Source organism: Clupea harengus, chromosome 4 (genome assembly GCF_900700415.2).
Source record: "Clupea harengus chromosome 4, Ch_v2.0.2, whole genome shotgun sequence".
NCBI classification, from domain to species: Eukaryota; Metazoa; Chordata; class Actinopteri; order Clupeiformes; family Clupeidae; genus Clupea; species Clupea harengus.
Window position 1 is genome coordinate 24,928,392 of NC_045155.1, and position 11,403 is coordinate 24,939,794.

Genomic DNA, 11,403 nt, shown 5'->3' on the forward strand with positions numbered 1-11,403 from the left:
TGTGTGTGTGTGTGTGTGACAGACATAGATAATGTAGCACATGTGTGTGTGTGTGTGTGTGTGTATGTGTGGGACAGACATAGATGATGTAGCACATGTGTGTGTGTGTGTGTGTGTGTGTGTGTGCGACAGACATAGATGATGTAGCATGTGTGTGTGTGTGTGTGTGTGTGTGTGTGTGTGTGAGTGTGTGTGACACTTGTTGGTGGGTTAGGTTTCCTGAATAAGCAACACTGAACAATCGATAGCATGGAGTTTGACCTTTCCTTCCCTAATCCAGCATCTAGCACACACACACACACACACACGTACACCAACAATCACACACATACACACTCACACAGTCATGCATGAAAACCTTCTCACACATACAGTCATGCATCAAAACCTTCTTCACACATACACACACAAACACACACACTGATTCACATGATGCACAAACACACTACCACTCTAAAGAGTAACACACACACACACACACACACACACAGACTGACCTACATTGGCCTCGGCAAGCAGCAGATAGGCGGGTACCAGCTGTACGGCGTTGGGTCCGTGCGTTTCCATGGCGATACGGAGGCAGAGCCGGGCGGCAGGAAGAGCCTCTTGACAACGCCCCTCAAACAGCCAACGTCTAGCCTCCTCCTCAGACATGGAGATGAGCTGCTCCTGCACACACACACACACACACACACACACACACACACACACACACACACACACACACACACACACACACACACACACACACACACACACACACACACACACACACACACACACACACACACACACACACCTTACCAAAGGCAAGCGAACGCAACACCTATGCGTATTAAGGTTCTCATTGACTAAATGTAGGTAAGTGGCTTTCTGATGAAGTAAAAGCATTTCTGACGCACTGTGTGAAGAGTGCAAAGTGTCGCTGCTCAGAGATTGAAAACGGCGTCCCCTAAAACTGAGCCAATTACACACACACACACACACACACACACACACACACACACACACACACACACACACACACACACACTGATCCACATGATGCACAAACACACTACCACTCTACAGAGTAAAACACACACACACGTTCAGGCAGTGTGCAAAGTGTTGAAAACGGCATCCCCTAAAACTAAGCCAATTACACACACACACACACACACACACACACTGATCCACATGATGCACAAACACACCACTCTACAGAGTAACACACACACACACACACACACACACACACACACACACACGTTCAGGCAGTGTGCCAAGTGTTGAAAATGGCATCCCCTAAAACTGAGCTAATCACATGGCGCCAAAGGCAGAGAGTGAGTGTCTGCACAGAGGGAAGACCTTCATGAAGCCAGCTGTGTCAAGAGTATCTCCTGAAAGGTTCTAAAGCTCTGACACGAACATAGGAGGATCTCCTGTAAGGTTCTAAAGCTGTGTCAGGAACCAAGTGGCTTGCCGGTTGTGAAAGGCACCGTGAGTATTCACCAGGTTACTGCAAACAGCCCAGGCAAGATCTTGCATAGAGATGTGTCCTGCTTTTGCCATCGAATGGGACTCACCTGTGAATGGAACTCACCTGTGGATGGAACTCACCTGTGAATGGGACTCACCTGTGGATGGACCTTACCTGTGAATGGAACTTACCTGTGAATGGGACTCATCCTCTGAATGGGACTCACCTGTGGATGGACCTTACCTGTGAATGGAACTTACCTGTGAATGGGACTAATCCTCTGAGTAAGACTTTCATGCTGAAACAGCAGCACCCTCCACCACCCTTTCTGAGCCTGATATCATGGTTGGAAAGATGGTTATAGTGTCTTGTGACAATGGGCCATTTTGTCGGGCAAGCAGTGAAGATCGACGGTGGAGAACTGGAGGCGTCCTGTAGGCAACAGTCTGGCAGACAAAATGAGTGATGAGATCTAAGTGATATCTACTGTGCTTGGCAACAGTCTGGCAGACAGAATGCCTTGAAAGAATGCCTCAGATTCTAAGTGATATCTACTGCGCTCAGCAGATCTGAAAACTTATCTCAGAACCAACATCTGCCAGACACTGTGTTCTTCACCCTGTGCACAAACAATGAAAACTCGAGTTTCGTCTCGATGTTCTCTTGTTGCATAATGTACAGAAGTATGGAGATGGATGAGCTTTCCATTGACCAGGTTTTAGCCTTTCTTACGGCCAATGACCTTCCGAAATCTGGCTTCCTTATACAAAATATATCTCCCAATTCCTGAGTAGCACACAGACAGAACGTTCCATCATACGCCTTAAACGATTAAAAGCTCTTCTGCAAGGGGCACGGATCGAAAGAGAGCAGTAAACATCGATTTGGATGAGGTGGAAACTAAACACAACCTAATTAGGACAGTTGCAGTCTAGACATGGCTGACTTCAGTGTCCAAACAGGTTGTGTTCAGTACTCTATCAGGGTCTAGACATGGCTGACTTCAGTGTCCAAACAGGTTGTGTTCAGTACTCTATCAGGGTCTAAACATGGCTTACTTCAGTGAAACAGGTTGTGTTCAGTACTCTATCATGGTCTATGGCTGACTTCAGTGTACACACAGGTTGTTTTCAGTACTCTATCAGGGACAGGAAGGTGTGTGTGTGTAAATAGAACACCCACTGTTCCACTGACGCTGATCATTTGCACCCATCGTCAGGAAAGGCAAGCCCCGCCCCTGAGTGCGACATCCAGATCATGAACCCTATATGACCTTTGAACCTGTCCAACATCCAGATCATGAATCCTACATGACCTTTCAACCTGTCCAACATCCAGATCATGAATCCTAAATGCCCTTTCAACCTGTCCAACCAATGTCTCTAAAAATGATGTGAAAGAAATGTCTTACACAACGAATGGCCAGTTCCAGTGCAGTTTCAGTGGAAAGATTCGAGATTGCGCCCCTCAAACTCTGCCTGAATCATTTTTTTATGTTAATTAGATGGTTTCTCACATATAAGGCCTGATTTCTAACCAATGCTTCCTTATCTTGCTGTCTGTCGTGTTTTTGTTGAAGTGTGAGTACCTGAGCCTTGACTGATGAACCTGTGTTAAGGTGTGCTGTAGCTATGTTTAGGTGTGTGTTTAGGTGTGCTGTAGCTGTGTTGAGGTGTGTGTTTGTGTGTGCGTGTGTGTGTGTGTGTTGAGGTGTGTGTATGTGTTGAGGTGTGTGTGTGTGTGTTGAAGTGTGTGTGTGTGTGTGTGTGTGTGTGTGTTGAAGTGTGTGTGTGTGTGCGTGTTGAGGTGTGTGTGTTGAGGTGTGCGTGTTGAGGAGTGTGTGTGTGTGTTGAGGTGTGTGTGTGTGTGTGTGTGTGTGTGTGTTGAGGTGAGTGTACCTGAGCCTTGCGTATCTCTGCGCGGTGGTGGTCTCTCTCTGTCTGGAGATTGTGAAAGGGGTGTGTGTGTGTGTGTGTGTGTGTGTGTTGAGGTGTGTGTGTGTGTGTGTGTGTGTGTGTGTACCTGAGCCTTGCGTATCTCTGCGTGGTGGTGGTCTCTCTCTGTCTGGAGATTGTGAAAGGGTGTGTGTGTGTGTGTGTGTGTACCTGAGCCTTGCGTATCTCTGCGCGGTGGTGGTCTCTCTCTGTCTGGAGATTGTGAAAGGGGTGTGTGTGTGTGTGTGTGTACCTGAGCCTTGCGTATCTCTGCGCGGTGGTGGTCTCTCTCTGTCTGGAGATTGTGAAAGGGGTGTGTGTGTGTGTGTGTGTGTGTGTGTGTGTGTGTGTGTGTGTGTGTGTGTGTGTGTGTGTGTGTGTGTGTGTGTGTGTACCTGAGCCTTGCGTATCTCTGCGCGGTGGTGGTCTCTCTCTGTCTGGAGATTGTGAAAGGGGGTGGGCGTTCGAACGGGCACCAGCATCTGGCACACCCTGTTATGGATACTCAGCCAATCAGCTTCTTGATGGGCAATGTCACTGTGGAGCGCACAGCGTACGATTGGTCACATCTCAATCAAACCGTTCCCTACCCAGTTAATCAGTACACTGTAAATATGCTCTTGACCTCTGAACTTTAGGGTCACTGGTGTCTCAGTGATGTTCCACATGCTTCCAGCCACATGTCAGGTGACCAGCTGGACTCTGCTCTGTTCGCCTCTGCCCCCATTCTCTCTGCCAACATGTTCAGGTGCTTATGCCCTCATTCTCTCTGCCAACATGTTCAGGTGCTTATGCCCTCATTCTCTCTGCCAACATGTTCAGGTGCTTATGCCCTCATTCTCTCTGCCAACATGTTCAGGTGCTTATGCCCTCATTCTCTCTGCCAACATGTTCAGGTGCTTATGCCCTCATTCTCTCTGCCAACATGTTCAGGTGCTTATGCCCTCATTCTCTCTGCCAACATGTTCAGGTGCTTATGCCCTCATTCTCTCTGCCAACATGTTCAGGTGCTTATGCCCTCATTCTCTCTGCCAACATGTTCAGGTGCGTCAGTACAGTAGTCTGTTCACCTCTCCCCTCATTCTCTCTGCCAACATGTCCAGGTGCTTGACTACAGTAGAGATGCCCCCATGCAGTCTGCATAATGCCAAGGACTGCTGGGGCACCAATGCACTTTGAAGCACTGGCAAGATGAGCCCAGGGTGACAGTACCCGCTTCTCATAGGCCAAGACCAACCCTCAACCCAGCCAATAGGATCCGCGTGTTGTTGATGATGTCAGCCACCCAGTCTGTAACATCTGCGCAGCCATGTCTGGTAACTCGAGCGAGCGCACAGCCTACCTACGCTAAAGTCCTTTAATTAGCGCTCTGCAGTTTCTCCCAAACAGTGTGTCTGGGGTTAGATTGTGAAAGGGGTGTGTGTGTGTGTGTGTGTGTGTGTGTGTGTGTGTGTGTGTGTGTGTGTGTGTCTGGGGTTCGTGTGCCTCTCGTGCTGAGGCTGGGGGGGTTTTACTGTCTGTGGCTGGAATGCGTGGACAGGAACCACATCACACGGAGACCGTGAGGACCTGAGGTGTGTGTGTGTGTGTGTGTGTGTGTGTCTGTGTGTGTGTCTGTGTGTGTGTGTCTGTGTGTGTGTGTGTGTGTGTGTGTGTGTGTGTGAGGACCTGGTCACGAGAGAGAGGGGCTGTGGACAGGAACCACATCACACGGAGACCGTGAGGACCTGAGGTGTGTGCGTGTGTGTGTGTGTGTGTGACCGTGAGGACCTGGTCACGAGACAGAGTGGCTGTGGACAGGAACCACATCACACGGAGACCGTGAGGACCTGAGGTGTGTGTGTGTGTGTGTGTGTGTGTGTGTGTGTGTATGTGAGGACCTGGTCACGAGAGAGAGAGCGGCTGTGGACAGGAACCACATCACACGGAGACCGTGAGGACCTGAGGTGTGTGTGTGTGTGTGTGGACCTAGTCACGAGAGAGAGCGGCTGTGGGCCGGACACGCCACGCACGAGCTGTGTTAACAGCTGGAGACCGTTGGGAGGCATATGAGACCGGCTTGGCAGAGAGACATATAGTTTCTATCTCTCTCTCTCTTTCTTTCTTCTCTCTCTCTCTCTTTCTTTCTTTCTTTCTTTCTTTCTGTCTCTCTCACACACACACACACACACACACACACACAGAGCAACTCCCTGAGGAAAGCTGTGCTTGGTGACTCAGCTAACCAGTGGCCTCTGGGGGGATGTGCACAGAAGAGGCGTTCAGAAGCAGCGAGAGAAGAGAGAAGAGAGAAGAATGCACAGAGACCATACTCAGCTCACTGTTACCCAGCCCACAGAGACATCATTACTGGGAGCCTCTGTCGCAGGACGGAGACGCACAAAAGCACAAGACGGCCTTTTAAAAAGCGACTAAAGACAACAGAACACATTGTGTACGTAGCAATTAGGCCTTTTGCGAGACACTGATGATGTGACCTCATAAGGCAAATCATTTAAGAACAGCATTGTCTAGTTTTTTTCTTCCAAGACACGGAAATCCAAATTGTAGTTAGCAAATGTGTTGACATTCATCGGGTATAACAGTTACACATATATGCCTTTTTTCCTAGGGAATGAAAGCTACACAAAAATAGACTGCTGGGGAAGTTGAGTCTTCAGTCTCAGCATAAATTGGTTTCCAGCTGTCTGAACCCGCTCAACCTCACCCTCTCCCCTCCACACTCAAGACGCGCATTATCACGCATCATGTGACACTTCCTGGAGTGAGGTGAAGCGCTACTGCCCTCTTGTGTCTGTCACTAGGAACTACCTGGAGGGAATAAACGATTTAACGATCCCCAACTGCGAAACGTCTGATTTTACAATCCACACAGTATGTTGTTTTTCTCCTGCCAGAAACGGATACTGTTTCTTAACCAAGGACATATGGTCAAGGTAGAAGGGTAGGAGAAATAGTAATGGCCCCTAACAAATTCAACCTGAAAATGCGTGTTGAACTAAAGAACATGGTCTTTTCATAGTATTATTTCATATTACTATTATTCAGCAACAATGACAACACTTGAAAGTCTAGACATTTTTTATCACCTAGATTTTTCTGAACAAAACGGAATAACGTTATGATCACCATAACGCCTAATTACATATCAAGATCTGAACATGGGGTGTGTAAATAACGGGGCACATTGTTAGGTCAATATTCAACTAGGTTGAGTTATTGATATCAATGGTGAATCATGAGGGCGGGAATAGGGAACACTCAATCAGCCCCCTTTTTATCAGCCATAGGGAACACGTTTCAGTTCAACTCAAGATGCCAATCGTAATCTGAACACCCACTGCCACTGAAATATGTTGAGTTGATTGAGTAAAGACTTTTTAAAATTTATAACCATTTATTTCTTGACCATCAATTATTTATCCGAGGGGGCGGAACTATATAGAACACTAGCTACGATAGCTAGCCAACTTAGATGCCGAATTTGGCACAAGGATATGTAGCTCTACCTAACATTCAAACAAGACCTAGAGCTTCCATGACAAGCTGAACTAGCTATCTATATGTCCTATCCTACTTTCATAGTTTAGGTAACCAACTCACCAGTAGAAAGTCACACCGCACTTTGTGCATTGAAGATAGGCGGGTTTGTGACATAATTCGCATAACTTCTTCCCTCCTTTAGGGTTAGCCAGTGGATTTACTGCAGCTGACATTTTCACACTATTATTTAGACGAGCTTTCCACGCGTACGAAGATATATTGTGTTGACAAACTCACTTCACGTTAGCATGACAACTTCTGGAGTCCAGCTTGGACGACGTTAATGTGTTTCTATGGAAACGACCCCTGAACTTCTCAAACATCTCACTATTTTGTCAAAAGAAATGCGTGTTTGTCTCCGGATCAAGCCGTCAACAGAAAAACACAAAGACGTTATCTTTTAGTATTTATTTCAAGTGACATTTATCGACAAAAAAAAGCTATATAAGGCGCCTACTAAAAAGTCGACTGACTAGCGTTTACATTATGTTGATGGCTGATCGCCATCTAGCGGTTTGCCTGGTGAAGTAATGACACCAACGTCTCTTATCTACTTTTCATCCTGTTGTTTTACCTCAGGTCACTGCTATTTCCCTACGTTTTTCAGAAGGACCTCTCTATCAACGACTTCTAATGGTATTCTCTTCTGGTATTTTTCTCTCTCTTCACCCTGCACCCTTTTTGTTTTCTTTCTCTTCCCATTCCGCATTTCCCATCGTATAAAATACAGCTCCACGAGGTAACAGACCTAGAAGGGTGGAAGTTTATGTTTGCATTTATCAGAGGCTTAAATCCAAAGCGCTTAGGTTACGGATATACGGTTTCATTAGCATGTGTACTCCCCTAGAGTATTGCACCCATGACTCCATGTTAGCACCTTGCTAGTGGAGGAGCTAGAAACAGACCGATGGTCACTCTCTCACTGGTCAGTGAGGTCGCCATAAGTTACTTTTTGCTGGTTATCTTGTCCCTGGTGACACACACAGACGTCCCACCTCAATTCACACCAGTGTGAAAGGTCTGCTGAGCCTAAGACTCTCTCTCTCACACGTACACACACACGCAGGCCCTCACACATACGTGCAGATGGACACGGACGTACACTCTCCTTTCCTCAACCATGGCCTTAATGTAGTGTGTGTCTGTAGTGTGTGTGTGTGTGTGTGTGTGTGTGTGTGTGTTTGTGTAGTGGCTTTAATAGATGTAATAGATTTGGTTTCCATTGTTTGAATCACCTAAAGTCCTTAATAACATGAGTGGTCATTTCAGACCTCATGCAGTTCAATAAAGACCTTCACTACACAGCCAGACACTACCTGTAGCCTCTAAAGGGGCAATATGTGTATTTGTACTGTATGTCACTGTCAAAACATACAAATCTATTCAAGCCTGAAGCCATGATTGATTTCGTGAGGTGCAGCAGTCGTGTGTATTGAACACAGATAGTGTGTGTGAGTGTGTGTCAGACACGCCTCGAGCATTTCTTCACATATTTTTGGAATGCAAATTGCACCCAATCACCTCAAGCTAAATAAGATGCATAGCTTTCATTAGATGCATTAGAAGCCCTGTATTTAAATGTTTACAACGCAAATGATATACTGCACCTTAGATGAAGGCAGACTATCGTAGCTTTAAGAAAGACTCACATTGGCCCTAGTCTCCACTGAGTGAAAGGCAGACCATCCAAACTTTAATAAAGACTTGCGTACAAGACTTGTGCACCTTTAAGACATTTTAGTACATTATTGGGTTTTATTGCATTTTGACAAATATTATTTCATCATTGGAAGTTATTACCTTATCTGTAAATCTGACATTATTGGGTTCAACAACTTGTATTGGTCTTCTTCCACATGAAGAGGAAGGCAGGCCATCTGAGCTTTAATAAAGACTGGCGTCTCTTCCTCTCCCACTCTAGTGTGTGTGTGTGTGTGTGTGTGTGTGTGTGTGTGTGGGCAGGCCATTCCTCGGAGCAGGGTGGCAGAACGCTCCATCACTCCAGTGACAGAATGAGGTCCTGCGTATCACACACACACACGCTAACTAAACCTCCTGCACGCATGCTCACACACACGCTAACTAAATCTCCGGCATGCATGCACGCTCACACACACACACACACACACACACACACACACACACACACACACAATAGACCCTCACACTTAATATATGCACAGAAAGTAAACTTTTAATCTGCACACACTTAGAAAACTAATCTTAGTATGCAGGAACATACACATGAACCAAACCAATTTTACTAACTGCTATCAGAGCAGCGGTATCCCTATTCAACAATCTCTTAAAGACTCAACTCTTCCAAGAGCTCCTCCTTTGCTAACACCTCTAAACTCTTCCAAGAGCAGCTCCTTTGCTAACACAAGAGCTCCTCCTTTGCTAACACCTCTAAACTCTTCCAAGAGCAGCTCCTTTGCTAACACCTCTAAACTCTTCCAAGAGGACCTCCTTTGCTAACACCTCTAAACTCTTCCAAGAGCACCTCCTTTGCTAACACAAGAGCTCCTCCTTTGCTAACACCTCTAAACTCTTCCAAGAGCAGCTCCTTTGCTAACACCTCTAAACTCTTCCAAGAGCACCTCCTTTGCTAACACAAGAGCACCTCCTTTGCTAACACCTCTAAACTCTTCCAAGAGCACCTCCTTTGCTAACACCTCTAACACCCTGACATGCATTTAGTGAGCTCTTCTGTACCTGATCTCCTTGCACTTTGCCCTTTAGAGTGGAGTTAGCCCTCACTGCTGACTCGAAGGTCTCCTGACCTACTGAAGCCTGATTGTTGTTGCTTTGGAGAAATGCACCTGGAAAATGAGTCATTCATTAGCAAGCACAAATGCACAGAAAATCGAAAAACTTCAGAAAAAGCATAAGCACACACACACACACACACACACACACACACACACACACACACACACAAATACAAACTATACTCCTGACTGCATGTAAATGAATAGAAGGGAACTGAATTGGAAACTCCTGATTCACCAGAACACAGGCCTCAGCTGTCTTCCTTCTCTCTTCCTCTCATGTGTCCCCTGCCACACTTCAGCTCTGCTGCCCCCTACTGGCACACAAGGGAACCATGTATTTAAAGTGCTTAAAGTAACACTATGCAACAATTTGACACTTTTTGAGATATGGTTTTATAAGCAAGTAGTTTTGGTACCATCCTCAAATTCATTTTGATAGCATATGGTCATGTGAAGGACAGATAAACACCTGTGTCTTCCCCACTAGCCATCCAGGATATGCCCTATGTAGTTCTGTGTACCGGGCTGGAACCCCCTGCAAAAATGGAAGAAAAGCTTTCACAGCATGACATTGCCAGCTATATTGCCAAAACACACCAGTTAGTGTGCTGGCAAGCTTCTATCAGTGTCAGCTGGGCTGTTGGTGGTGTTTGCAAGGTTTTTGCATGCCTTTTCGGTGGTTAGCTTACTAGTTTTGGAACAGAACTCCATATTGCTGATTTAAATACACACACTCAGTTGCACAGACACACACACACACACACACAGTTGCACAGACACACACACACACACTCAGTTGCACAGACACAGACACACACAGACACACTCAGTTGCACAGACACATACACACACACACACACACACACACACACACTCAGTTGCACAGACACATACACAGACACAGACGCAGACACACAAGCAAACAAGACATGCTAGTTGTCAGTGACCTCTGACCTGACCCAGACAGGTGTCTAAGAGTGGATCGACACAGGAAGCTGCGTTTTTAAGGCCCCGTTCGAAAACTCTTAAAAGTAAGATAGTTGTCTTACTACCTTGGTGTCTCGTCAAGGCAGGTGTCTTGCGCGAGATATTTCTACGGGTATCTAAAAAAAAACCTGTTGTTTTCGAACATTCTTTTAAGATAGCGTGTATGATAACATGTGACGTTGGTATGCTGAAAGAACGTTAGGCTATCTGACGTAGGCTAACGAAAGTTGGCTGACTGATGCCTCGCAAATCACATCAACCATTATTGCTGGTTGCAATAACGATGTTATCGGATAGTGCAGTGTCTATTTCTCGGTAACTTTTGAAAAATCTAAGCGAGAAAACGCCGAAAGATGTACATTTACATACAAAACACGAACGTCAGCAGAGTTTGGTCCTCAATCTTTGTTTACAATTTGCAGTTGCCGGAGGGACTTGGTAAACAGATTTATGGGTAATAGGCAGCATCAAGGCTGCATCTATGCTACCCTAAAAAATGACCGTTACGCTGCGTTTTTAAGGTATCTTTTAAACCCGGAAGAGACAGATTAACGGATTTCGAACAGTCCTTCCTTCTCTTGTTTAAGAGAGGGAAGGTAGTAAGACAGCATTTTAAGAGTTTTCGAACAGAGCCTAAGAGTGGATCGACACAGGAAGCACTTGTGAGCACTGGCAGACCCGTCAGCAGGGCTTTCTGTTGGGC

At 46.1% G+C, this 11,403-nt stretch overlaps 1 protein-coding gene across 1 annotated transcript in view; it reads right to left on the reverse strand.

The window, feature by feature from the left end:
• Positions 1-7,840, reverse strand: part of zmynd12 (zinc finger, MYND-type containing 12) — a 21,403-nt gene extending 13,563 nt beyond the window's left edge. The window contains exons 1-3 of the mRNA XM_031566852.2: positions 7,000-7,840; positions 3,792-3,933; positions 498-669 (exon numbers count right to left, since the gene is read on the reverse strand). Coding sequence (XP_031422712.1) covers positions 498-669; positions 3,792-3,933; positions 7,000-7,112 — 427 coding nt within the window. The 5' untranslated portion in view covers positions 7,113-7,840. The remainder of the gene's footprint in view (positions 1-497; positions 670-3,791; positions 3,934-6,999) is intronic.
• Between the last annotated feature and the right edge of the window lie 3,563 nt (positions 7,841-11,403).